At 48.6% G+C, this 13,436-nt stretch overlaps 1 protein-coding gene across 1 annotated transcript in view; it reads right to left on the bottom strand.

Annotated features, from left to right (window-relative positions):
* The window catches only part of TNFSF11 (TNF superfamily member 11), a 34,999-nt gene extending 22,983 nt beyond the window's left edge, over positions 1-12,016 (bottom strand). The window contains exons 1-2 of the mRNA XM_004707916.2: positions 11,804-12,016; positions 3,159-3,326 (exon numbers count right to left, since the gene is read on the bottom strand). Of these exons, the coding sequence (XP_004707973.1) occupies positions 3,159-3,326; positions 11,804-12,016 (381 nt within the window). The remainder of the gene's footprint in view (positions 1-3,158; positions 3,327-11,803) is intronic.
* Between the last annotated feature and the right edge of the window lie 1,420 nt (positions 12,017-13,436).

The raw sequence follows: 13,436 nt of genomic DNA, 5'->3' as shown, positions 1-13,436 counted from the left end.
TATTTATGCCCGTTTTCTCTTTATTGTCGCAGACTGTTATGCTAGACTTCATAAATTGTGGTTGGTAGGGTTGGCTCACTAAGAGGCTTTGAGGGTTCTATGCTAAAGGGGGAAAAATGCCGAAAGTCCCAGCCACAAACAAAAAAATGGGGGGGAAACAGCATTACTGGTCTGACCAAAGATGAGCTGGGTAAAGACCATTTTTTGCACACAATATGTGATACTGTGCTTATGTCTAGCATTTGTTGCCACTGGGTGAGTTGATTTCTCAATAATGATCAGCAACACATGTCACTTTAATGTGTGGGTCCGTTCAATAGTTTCTTAGATCTGAAATGAAGATGCAAAGCTATGGGTGAATGCCTAGTGCCCCCATCCTACTGGCAGGCGAGAGGAAAAGCTGATTACAGTGGCACACTGCGTCGAACGTCACATGCACCAATAATCCTCATCAAAGGATGACACATCTGGCAAATCATGATGAGGCTGGGGTCAGAAAGAACGACTCCTGGAGGGAAAGTGCCCAGCAGAGTTCTGCCAGCCTACAGTCCACCTGGATGTCGAGGTGATGCCGACTCACGACAACTCTCAGGGCAGGCCCTGGAGAACTGCCCACAGGGCTCCCCTGGCTGCTGGTTGAGTTAAACGAGAAGTATAGCTAATGTTGATCTCCTTCCTACAGGTCCTTCAAGGAGGGCCTAATGCTATCTTCCAAAAAAAAAAAAAGCTAAAATATATAGCACAACATCAAATGGGAAATTTGTGAAATTAATTTCTACCCTCGCTATGAGTTGTCATCACCTATTAGTATAATTCAGACTGTGCCTTTAGTTAAAGTCATTGGCTATGGACTCCCTGGGTGGTGCAGTTAACCCACTAAGCCACTGGGCAAGATGTTGGAAGTTCAAGTCCACCAAGAGGCATCCTAGTAGAAGGGCCTGGTGGTCTGCTTCCGAAAAACCCTCCGGCGCACATTCCACTCTGAGCTGCATGGCCTGGCCTGGAGTCAGCGTGGACTGTTCAGTTCCCTCTCCTCCTGGTTTGCAGATACGGAATCTCTCATAATTAGTACTACTCATTAGCATTGACACCGTGTCACCAGAAGGCTCTGAAAATAGGGAAAATTCAGCATGATTTCCCATTGCCCTACTTAAATACAAATTAGCTGATCAGACTATTCTCGGCAGTCTCTTCGAAGGCTCCACGGGAATGAGGCGATGAACAGGTAAGTCCTACTGGGGCAGGCAGGGTTGGGCAAGCACACCGGTGTGACAGAGGCCACTGCAAGACTGCCAGGGAACAGCCGTTCTGCACAGACCTGTCTGTATGCCTTCAAGAAGCTCAAAAATGAAAGTAGGAAATGCTATTTCCTAAGGGTTAGTATAATATACACAGACAGATAAACATACATGGATGAATAAAAAGGGCTTGGAAAAGTCCGTGAGAAAATGCCATTGTCTCCTTATTTCCTTTCTTCGTGGCCTTTTGGGGGACCCTCACCGATGAGCCCTAGTAACGCAGGAGTTAAACACTCAGCTTCTCAACGAAAAGTCGGTGCTTCAAGCCTACCAGCCTTCCATGGGAAGAGAATGTGGCCACCTGCAGTTACCTTTACCAAGCACCTTCTAGCCCCAACTCTACCTCCAAGACCATCCACTCTGGGGGGTAAGAGGGAACCATGCTGTTAGCATATAAAACCCCAAACCAAACTCATTGCCATGGAGTTGATGCCAACTCCCCATGATGGTTTGAGCAGGGTAGAATTGACCATGTGGGTTTCAGAGACAATACCTCTCGATGGGAGTAGAAAGCCTCATCTTTCTCCCGAGGAGCGGCTGGTGGTTTTGAACTGCCAACTTTGTGGCTAGCGTCACCAGGGCTCCTTATGGGGATTAGAGAGGAAATAATGAAAGCTCCATGTAAGGGCCTTGACAGTTTCAGAGTGTACTCTGGGATGACCAGCGGTTCCTGGAAAGAAAGAGCGAGCTGGCGCTGAGTTGGTTCTGAGCTTGGGTGACGCCAAGTGTCCCTCCCAAGCCGGGTAACCAGGGGTCTTCATGGCTGTGCTCTATGGGCAGCAGATCGCCAGGCCCCTCTTCTACATGGGTTTGAGCAGCCAACCTTTCTCTGTCAGCAAGGTAGAGGCTGGGATGAAGAAGTGGACGCATGACCCAGTCAGGTGTGCTCACGGGTGAGCAATGCAGGTAGGGGTGGGTCTGGCCAGGGAAGGAAAAGAGCCAGTTGTGACACTGTTTCTCACTGAAGCTGCTGGGGTTCTTATCTTACCTTGCCCCCATTGGTCTTCTTGATGCTCATCACCCCCAGTGCCCGCAGAGATGGCGCAAGTGGACACAGAATGCCCATCCCACCCACCGTATCACATCCTGTCTGCTTCCTCACCTCCAGACCACAGATGGCAACCAAAGGGCAGTTACAATCGCTTCTCCTCCGAGCTGGGTCGACCCATCAGGAGGAGCACATCCTACCATTACAAAACCAAGTGGAAAGGAAGGAGTGACCTGAAAGGCCTGCGAGAGATGCGAATGGTTTCTGGGTCAGTGAATTCAAACCAGCAACGTGACCCAGCAGCTCACCACAAACCACCTTGTCCTCCTTCCCAATATCAATTTAAAAGCTTCCTCTTAAAAAAAAAACAAACAGAGCCAAAGGACGGATTGTTGACGTGGACATCCCCTTTGGTCTCCATAATCAAACACTGACCAACTTCAAAAGAATCCTGCTCATGTCAACAAAGAAATTCGCTTTCGCTGTTTTACAAATTCAAACTCAAACCCACTGCCATCGAGTCAGTTCTGGAGCCCTGATGCATAGCGGGTTATGGGTTGTGTTGCTAATTGCATGGTCAGCAGTTTGAAACCACCAGCTGTTCCACTGGAGAAAGATGCGGCTTTCTCCTCCCCTGCCAAAGCCCAGTTTTACTCTGTCCTATGGCATCGCCATGAGTCTTTCATAAATTAGTACGATGCTCACAAGAAAAACACATTGGAAGAATGTATGGATTGTGATAAGAGGTGTAAACGCCCCCAATAAAAGTATTAAAAAAAAAAACCCCACACACACAAAGCCAACAGCATTCAGCCATTGTAATTTTCAGTACTGGCAACATTAGCAAGGGCTCTTGGCCTATGAGAGCTTACCTTATGCACAGCTCCCTGAAAGGCCTGCTTAATTCTTCTACACGAATCCGACATCAATTTTGTGTCTTGGCTCTCCAGAGTGGTGTCTTGAAAATCGGCATTTTCATGGAGCTTGAAAAGCCTCTTAAAGCAGTCAGTGTCATCTTCTGATATTCTGTTAGGGTCCATCTGGAAAATAAGAGTCGGGACCTCAGCAAACCCCACTGCCACAGAGTCAAGTCAGATTCATAGCAACCTGTAGAGGGGGTTCCGTACAGGAGCAGACAGCCAGAGTGGCGTGTCCAGCACTCAGGCGGCAGGGCCTCTGGGGCTCCTTGAGGACCTTAGAGTGGGTATCATTAATCAATCTGCTATTTCATAAAGCATGACTTGCAAACAAAACCTTGCCAGAGCATTTCTTTCCCCGATAGCTAGGAGGTCATTCGAGTTTCCTTAAGCAAGGGAAAGCATGGACTTCTCGTTCATTTTGGTGACCAGCTGCCTATCTTCCCCCACAGAGCGCACGTCTGACGGCATGCGCTTGTATGAAATTAGCAGAACCGTCTGACAATATGAAGACCTTCCTAGAGGGGAGTGGTGTCAGGAAGGTCTCATAGAAGGGGGGTGCAGGCTGAGAACTCGCTTTATCTTTAAGCTGCAGGCAGCAAACAAGACCAGGATGCAAAGACCCGTCGGATAATATAAAATGCAAAGCCCAGGTCCAGCGAGGAATTCGCATCCCCTTTAGCCACTCTTGATCACTGTCTATGGTAATAAGAGGAGAGAGGGACCGCCCTTTCCTGGCCCCAGTCAAAGCCTGAAACCAGAACCCACCCGTTCCCATTTGCTGGTCCACTGTTTCTCAGTTAGAAAGGTAGGTGGTCTGTCAGGGGTGTCAGGGGATGTGTGCAGGTGACATCTGATGATCTCAATAGGGCAAATGGCCTGCTTAGGATGACAGCCGATACTCACTGGGTGATGCTAACATTCTTACCATGTGAGCAATTATCCCCCCCCCCCCCCCGAAACATCCCCATGGTGCCATTAGCAGATGGCCTGGTATCAGCGTTTCTTAAGCACTGGTCATCTCCCCAAACTGCCTTCCTGCTCCTCAAAAAGAAATCAAACTCATTAAAGTCAAGTCCATTCTGAGTCATAGTAAACCTACAGGACAGGGTTCCCCCGACTATAAATGTTTAGAGAATAGAAAGTCTCATCTTTCTCCCTTAGAGTATATGGAAAATTTGAACTGCTGACCTTGCAGTTAGAAGCCCAATGGGTAATCAACTACACCATGAGAGGTCCCAGCCTCTAGACTCTGACGAAGCCTTTGTTGTGGCTTCCTCAAAGAAGGAAAGCCAATTGCTGTCAGGTCAACTCCAAGTCACCTAGCCCCGCATGTGTCAGAGAAGACAGAGCTCCAGAGGGCTGATTTGCAGACCTTTCGTAGAGGAACCCCTGGGTGGGTTCACGTCCCTAACCTTTCCACCAGCAACCAAGCTGTTGGAATCACCCAGATTCCACCAAGTAAAAGAGTGGCTATAATTAATGATCGATTATCCTCATCAAAATCATTTAATTTATTGTCCCCTTCTTTCAAAAATTCAAAGTACTTCATGTGAATTCATTTCCTATGGAAAAATGAAAAATTAAGAACATTGAAAATAACCAAAGCTCAGCTAGAATGAATACAAAACCTTCTGTCCCTTTGTTTGATTTATTTAAAAAGATCATTTTATTGGGAGCTCTTACTGCTCTTATACCAATCCATCCATCAATTGTATCAAGCATATTTGTACATTTGTTGCCATCATCCTTTTCTAAACACCCACTTTCTATTTGAGCCCTTGGTATCAGCTCCTCATTTTTCCCTCCTGGTGATCTTCTTAATTGTAATCAGACAGATGTGCATTGGTTATTAACCAGCCAGCAGAACTAAATGGACAAGTTCCCCCGTCAGTATTTGAATCCCCCACAGCCAAGCCACAGCCTTCCAACCAACAAGCCTCCACTAATGTGAACTGTAAATACGCGGGCTATCTGGTCACCTGGTGCTGAGGCATTGGGAATTTAGTGGTAAACCCTTCTCTCCTGCGTGGGAGGGCCTGGTTCACTTCTTGGCCACCAAGCATCATATGAAACCTGTGTGTTGTCACGACTATACGTACCACAGGTTTCAAGGGAGCTTCCGGACTAAATCGAACTAAGTAAAAAAGGCCTGATGATCTCGTTCCAAAACTCCATCAATGCATCCCAATAGTCTGACCTGCAGAGATGGTCCTGCTTGGGGGTCATCTGTGGTGCTTGGGGGTCGTCACCACGAGTCAGGGCCAACTTGACAGCATGATCATGAGACAGGAACTACCCAGGAAACACACGTACTTGCGATCACATTTAGCTTCCGTATTTTCTTTACAACATTTAGGACAAATCAGAATCTGTGTGTTCCTTTAAAAAGAAGAAGAAGGCTTAACCTAAGTGTACATCGGTAAGTATTCTACAAAACCAGCGAGGCCTGGGCAACTGATACAAAGGGTCAAAAGTTCTAGACAGAAGCGCCCTGCGATGGGCCAGCGGTGGGTCACCATCAGAAAACCACTGGGTTAAAGGAAGAAAATAGTGTTGGAGGAGAGTGCTGGGAGTAAAACACACTCACTCTCTTTGGCATGGCTCTATCTCACAGCAGCCCTGTAGGACAGAGCCGCACTGCCTCCTGTGCTGTGGGGTTGCTAGGTACCATGGAGCCGGTCCCAACTCCTCAAAGGGTTGCCAACGCTGTACAGCATTACGGGAGCAGATAGGTGCCTCCTGCTCTCACAGAAAGGCTGGTGGGTTTGAACGGCCAACCTTTTGGCTAACAGCCTGATACTAACCCATAGCATCAGGTTGAGTACCTATAGACCTTATCGTTGGTTAAGTTCAAACTCTGTACACAAGGTCTTCTGAGGTGCCTAACAGAAGCAGCAGTCCTCTACACCCTTGCTTCTCAAGGTGTAGTCCAGGGACCTGCAGCTTCATCAGCCCAGGAAGCTGTTTGGAAATCAAGCCCACGCCCCAGCCCAGTGCACTGCATGGGAATCTGCATTTTAACTAGTTGCAAAGCAATTCATATGCACCAAAATGTCTGAGGATGCATGCCTAAAAAGTCAAGTACACAAATACAGATTCCTGCTGTTAAAATGATTCCAATTTCCACTGGAGACAAATGTTTAAATTCTACTCGAAGGAGCACAACGAAGTACAAATACCAGTTACCAGTGATTCGTCGTTTAATGCATGCAAACATAGTGCCCAGATTTTATTTCTTCCCAATTTTAAAAATGCCAACTCCCAAAACTCCCTCCAAAATCTCTGTCGTTGTGACAATTCTGACTCACAGAAAGTCTATAGGACAGGGTAGAACTGCCCCTGGGGCTTTCTGAGACTGTAATTCTTTATAGGAATAGAAAGCCTCATCTTTCTCCCTTGGAAGGGCTCGTGGTTTCAAACTGCTGACCTTATGCCTAGCAGCCCAATGTGTAACCACTATGCAACCAGGGCTCCTTCTGCCCAAATCTCACTCTGGGCCAATTCAATCTGCACTTAGCAGGGGCCACTTTAGTATCTTTTCCTCTATGTAGTTCCAGTGTGTGATGAGAATTACAGTTTGGGAAGGCAGGATTTGAATTGAAACATGTAAACTGTCAGCAATTGGTTTCCCAAAAGAAATGATGGAACTATGGCAGAATTATTGTTGATGTACTCATTTGTTTACTTAAGGATCATGCATTAGAAAATTACTTTACATCTACAATAAAATGTCTCTCGCTCCAGAGTCCTGGCAGCCCTCCTTTCTGGAAAATGGAGACCAAGAGAAAGGGGAAGAGTTGAGGTTTGGGGGTCTAAGCTCAATGACCCACTTCAAACAAACAAATAAGCAAACAGCAGCAAGAACAAAACCCACTGCCACTGAGTTGATTCCAACTCAAAGTGACAATTTCCCAGGTTGTAAATCTTTACAAAAGGAGCCTTGGTAGTGAGTCACCCAATGTGCTGCTAATCGCAAGTTCAGCAGTTCAAAACCACTAGCCTCTTCTCAGGAGGAGGAGGAGGCTTTCTACTCCTATAGTGAGTTACAGTCTTGGAAACCCATAGAGGCAGCCCTACTCTGCCCCACTGGGTGGCGAGGTGTCAGAATTGATTTGGTGGCAGGAAGTTTGATTTGGGTTTTGGGAAATCTCCGTGGGAGCCACTGGTGGGTTTGCAGCCACTACCTGCCATTAGCCGCCTGACGGATTCCCAGCGGCACCATGGGGCTCCCTCCAGTGGCCTCTATGTTGAAGTAACTCCGAACAGAGCATGGGGATGGTATCAGATGTTCAACAAAAGCTCCCAAAACAATTCTACCCATCAACCTACCTTTTGGTACACAGCTGTCAGCAAAGAGGATTTAGATGACCAAAAATAAAATAAAATAAAATAAAATTTTGTCAACTTGGACAACTAATTAGATCATTTTCATGTTGCAAACTAGAAATCTCAAGTGATCTGAAACCCCTTCTCAGTACCCTGTGAGGCACCAGTTTAGCTGACTGGACTGAGGCAGGGCGCGGCCTAGTCACTGCTGTCCCAGAACTCACACCCCACCGAGGACGCCAGGCTTGTGGCAAAGCCTCCCAGAAAACCACCGAGCGAAGGAAAGTACCTCGAGCATCCTGGGATCATTAAATCATCTCCAGTATCTGATTCAAAATGGATTTATCGGATGATGTCGTTCAGATGAAAAGAACTCAGGGTTTTTTTGTTTGTTTGTTTTGCTTGCTGGGGTGTGTTTTATTTTGTTTCGCTTTGTGTTTTAATTTCCCCTTAACTTCACCAAGTGAGGCAGGGTGCTTGACGTTGACGCTACTCCGTTATCTGGGTTTTCTATCTGGCAGCCTGCACCCGTCTGCATCCGATTGTCACTCCTCGCCTGGTAACAGCGGTCGAGGTCGGTGTGATTTGGGGGAAGGAGTTAAAAGAGCAAACGAACTGGGTTTGCTCAAAAGCGTATCTAGTAGCTACACTCTCCACTGTGAATATGGTTCTATGGCTGTTAAGCACACCCAAGGTTGACGAGCAACTCTTTGGAAAGGTCTTTCTTATTCCTCTTTGTAAACCAAAGTATGAACACTATGTGGTAAATATATAGCACAAGCCACATGCTATTTTCTCTGCGGCAGGGCTGGGGAGAGCTGCCAACCGACACAGGATCTCGTGCATCTTCCCCCCATCTAGGCACAGGCAAGCTGCAAGCCCTCTGGAGGTCGGTTCCTGTTCAGCTTCTCAAACACGGGTTGAGAAGAGAAGAATGGGAAGAAGGAAGAAAAAAGTCACTGCGGTTTTTATAATATTCTGAGCAGCCTTCCTTACGCTCTTAGTAAGCCAAACTGTTCTTTCTTGCAGGTTCGCCTGGTTTTGCTCCTCCGCCTGTAATCAGATAAAGCGGAGCTGGTTCCCCTTGGTTCCTTTGACTCTCCAAACAAGACCATTGGTGCCATTCTCAGTCAGATGCGGTCAGAAACCCTGCTTTGTTGAGCCACAATTTTTATGGGGGGAAATAATCATAGAATGCTACTCTCTGATTTAGTGCCAGGTTCTAATCTGAAGAAGCTGTTATCGCTGAGCATGGAAAAGCAGTGGCAGATCAAATGGATCAAATAGGCAGGTCGCTAACACAAACTGTAGGAGAAGGCCTCAGATACAAATGAAAGTACAAGAACACAAGTCCACCCTGAGATACTGATCAACCAGCTTCAACAATGACCCACCCAGGGCCAGTCTTGTTTCCTCTATACCTAACCACTTCCCTACAACCCCCACTCTCCCCACCAATTATTTTGAAACCAATTCTAGACACCATGCTCTTTTCCTTGTGCACATTTCAGACTCTCTCTCAAAGCAGGTGTCATGTTTTCAGGTATGAAGCCCAGGTACCCAACATCCTGTAAAATGCAGCCAAATCTCTGGGTAGGTTCACGTGAGCCTCTTACTCCCAATATGATTTCTACCCTAAAAGAGACAACCTTTTAAAAAATGCAGTCCAAAACTGTGTTCAGAGTAATGACTCAAATATTTATGTAAGTCTTAGAGAAAACTCAGTCTTCCTGGCATTTAGGAAAATTGTAGCTGGAAATCTGATGGCATTAAACTCTTCAAATGAGAATTTTCTAGCGAGGCTTACTAAACTCAGCCGTTTACTCCCATGAGGGAGGTTGGGAGTTTTCCCATTATCCACGAGTCATAACGATCGCTGACTTTAATGCAACAGGTAAGTTACCCGTGACCACCCCAAGGCCAGTCTTTTCAGTCCTCCAGCCCATCCATATTAAAAATTCTTACTGGAAAGCTGAACAACTGTAGCAAGAGTCCTGTGATAACTGTAATAAGGTCGCTGTTTCCTCCATGGCCACAGCAAACCATGCTGTGCCTGGTCCCTAGAACTCACTCATTCCCTCTCTCCTCCTCTTCCAGCATTGAGCAGTCACTTCACTGTCCCCGCTCTGAAAATGCGAGCTCCCTAAGGGGCTGACAAGTTTAAGGGTCGAGAACGACTATGTTTTCCTGCTCTTTTCTGAATGCTGCCCTCTTTGTGATGAAGAGAATTGAAACATGTCTTTTCATTGGCACTTAAAAGACAGAACCCAGTAAATCTCCTACCCTTTCATTAACCTGGCACAGCGCCATATACACGGTAGGTACACAATGTATATGGGGCATATGACTCTTAGCTCATGTTTCATAGTGCACCCCGGTGGCACAATGGGCTTCAAGCTGGTCTGCTAACTGAAAGGTCAGCAGTTCATAAACCACCAGCCACTCCTTGGGAGAAAGATGAGGCTTTCTACTCTCATAGTGATTTAGTCTAGGAAACCCACAGGAGCGGTTCCACGCTGCCCTGGAGGGTCACTGTACGTCAGAAGTGGTTCGATGGCAGTGACCTTGAGGTTTACTTGGAGCAAGTACATGCTCCACTGTGCTTAAAAGAGCAATGCATGATGGGGGCACTCAGCACACACGCATTGAATAGGGAGGAAGGGGTCTTGCTTTCAAACCTACTGACTCTTCCTGAAAGAAATAACAATCCTTTGGTGAAGATTACAGCCAAGAAAACCCTATGGGGCAGTTCTACTCTGTCACACGGCGTCCCCCGGAGTCAGAATTGACACAAAGACACCTCACAAACCAGTAAAAAAGAACCCATGGGGTGACCAAGTGACTCAACTGCCATGTAGACCCGTGAGAGGAAAATGTGTCATCACCCTCGGTGTCACTATGTCATCACTGGGTCATCTACGTCGCAAGCAGCCCCTCAAAGCCATCTTTTTAGGGGAACTTGTCAGGTAACCTTAACAGGTAAGGAATATTTACTAATACACGCACATGAATGCTCATAACATTTCTACTTGTGCTTTAGCTGTGAATCCACAAAGTTCCACAACAAAAAACAAGCTAGCAGATAATGAGTATTTTAACCAAAACCGGGTGCTGAAGAGCAATGGTGTTCACCCTGCTGGCACACGCCAAAAACCTAGACAACCCAGCAATGCCACGTTAGGGGGCATCCAGTTGGGTTAAGGAGTTACCTTTGAGTCTAAAAACAAATGGAGCCCAAACCCAACTCGCTTTTTTTTTCCCATAAAAAAATTTTGCACAGTCAGCCCCCTACTTCCTCTGAGAAAAGAGTTCACAGCACCAGACAAGAATATTTGAATGAATCCAACCAACTGCCCTGCAATTTCCAAGAAAACACAAGGGCATAAACCACCAGAAAGCATAATATTACACATTTACCCCTTCCTTCCTACTATCTTCCTGCCTGCCTGGTCTTTTGAAAGGTTGGTTACTATCTGCGTTGTAGCTAGAGAATTTGGGCAATCCCTCCCAAACACACCCGCCCCACCCCACCCTACCCTGTCCCCCTCACATGAGTCCTGAGTAAAGTCTCACAGGGCCACACAGCTGCAGCAGCTGAGCCCCCCGGCTGATTCTTGTTCTGGGCTGTGCCATGTGGCCTTCTGGCTGCTTGGCACAGTCACTCACTACTTCAGCCAGCAGCCACCATCCCCTTTGGCACTGCCCTCCCTGTGGTCCTGAGAGGCACAGCCAGGCTCAGAAACAGAAACCCCTGAAGTGGTGGCTGGAAGGGAAAGGGTGGAAGCTTAAGAGAAGGTTGGGGTCTCTCTCTCTCTCTCTCTCTCTCTCAATGGGTAGTAACCAAAACCCAACCAAATCAGTTGCCACTGCTCAGACTGCTATTCAAGGAGTTGGTTCTCATATCCGCACCGGTGAAATGGAAGGATGGGGTAAGGTGGTGGCGTAGGGGGTAGTTTTCAAACACGTCTACAAAAGGTAAGCAGCGGCCAATGCTGCCTCAAAGGGTAAATGCAAACCAACCCCGCCCAGGCAGCCCACAGGTGCGCAGCAAAGCAACAAGGCTAGCGCGCCCGCCACGTGCAGCGCTGCGCAGCCCGGCCCGCTCTCAGCCAAGGCGCTCGCTCTCCCATCCCGCCAGCCACTCTCCCACGCCGGAAGGCACGGGGTCTGGGGAGTGAGCTAGGCCACCACGCTCGGGGACCCAACTGCGGGGGAACGCGGGTGGTGCGCCCCAACCTGCGCGCCCGGGAGTCTGTGGGCAGGGCACCCACCTGCGCTCGGAAGTAGAGGAAGAGGGCGACGCTGCAGATGACCTGGCCCAGTCCCAGCCCCAGGAGGGCGACGAACAGGGAGCGGGAGGCGGCGGGGGGCGCGGGCGGCGGGGGGGCGTGCAGGGGGCCCTCGTGCGGGGCGCTGGAGCCGCCGCTGCCCATCTCCTCGGAGCCGCGCAGGTACTTGGTGTAGTCTCGGCTGGCGCGGCGCATCGCGCTCGGTCCCCCTCGCTCGGCGCTCTCCCCTCGCTCGCGCTCAGTCCGCGTCTCGCCGCCCGCGCCGCCAACTGCGGGCACCGTGGCGGAGCCCGACGTGGGCCAGGCGGGGCCGGGAGTGCGGGGTGCCGACTCGGTGCGCGCGGGCAGCGCGCCCGGCCGCGCCAACTCTTATAAACCGCTCGGAGAGGGTTGGCTTAGGGAGCCAATCAGCCCCGGGCCAGGCGGCCACTTCCACTCCCACCTCCAGCTCCCTTCCTTTCTTCCCCCTTCTCTTCCTCACTCTCTCGCTGAAAGGCCACCTCCCCACCCAGATGCTCTGCGGAGGAGGAGGGTGTGGGTGGCTCTTGCGGTTCCAGATTCCTCCTGCCCACCCTCACAGGCCGTCCCAATGTCCTGGAGATGGCCTGGGCAAGATGCAGCCCTGGGTAAAGGACAATCCTCGCGGGGCAGATTGCATCCCTGCCTCCCCAAGATTTAGAAAGTTGGACTGGAGTATCACTAGACTTTTACTCTCCGACCCATTTCCGGTCCACACTACCCCCTACCCCAAGCTCCCTGGAGAGGACCCTCAAGAATGATGAGGGTACGGTTTCCACCATGGTTCCTAATACAGGTTTTCAGTTATAAATTATGGTCACTCACTTATTGCCACCAAGTTAATTCCCACTCCCAGTGACCCTTTAGGACGGGTAGAACTGCCACTGTGAGTTTCTGAAAGTAATTCTTGAACGGAGTCGAAAACCCACTTTCACCCTTGAGCAACTGGTGGTTTCGAACTGCAGACCCTTAGCAGCTTTGGAGGTTTCAAACTGTCTGTAACTACTCCACCACCAGGGCTCCAGAACCTTCTCCAAACTGTCCAGAGTGACTTTGGATGTCAGAGGTTTGGAAAGGGCCATATATACAGCCTGTTCAGTTGTAACCCACCCGATGACACCCAACTGACAGAGCCTCTCTCTGGACAACAAGCCTAACTTCAAAAAGGAAATGGTGCCAAGAAAGGGCGGGGCTCCATCTAGGAAACAGGCCGCCCACAAGGGCTCAGGGACCACGAGTCAGGAGAGAAGGAGGTCACAGAAGCTAAGGATCTGCTTGGTTGTTAAGGAAACTTCCCAGAACTTTTCAAACTGCTAGTCAGAATTATGCTCCTGGTATGAAAGCTTAAACATTAACATTGCTCACAAATCCTGATAAATCTTCCGAAGGAAGGAGAGGAGGGGCTGGGCAAATGAAGCACCTATAGAATTTAGGGAGTTCCCACTTCTTTTTCTAAAAACTAAGCATCTTTTTGCTTTTTTAAAATAATTATTTTATTAGGGGCTCATACAACTCATCACAATCGGTACATATATCATTTGTGTCCAGCACATTAGTACATATATTGACTCCATCATTCTCTCACAACACCTGCTTT

Source organism: Echinops telfairi, unplaced genomic scaffold (assembly GCF_000313985.2).
Source record: "Echinops telfairi isolate 266 unplaced genomic scaffold, ASM31398v2 ScPeMD7_11;HRSCAF=52, whole genome shotgun sequence".
Lineage (NCBI taxonomy): Eukaryota > Metazoa > Chordata > Mammalia > Afrosoricida > Tenrecidae > Echinops > Echinops telfairi.
The sequence above is the reverse complement of the archived record's forward strand: the minus strand, read 5'-3'. Positions and strand labels throughout refer to the sequence as shown.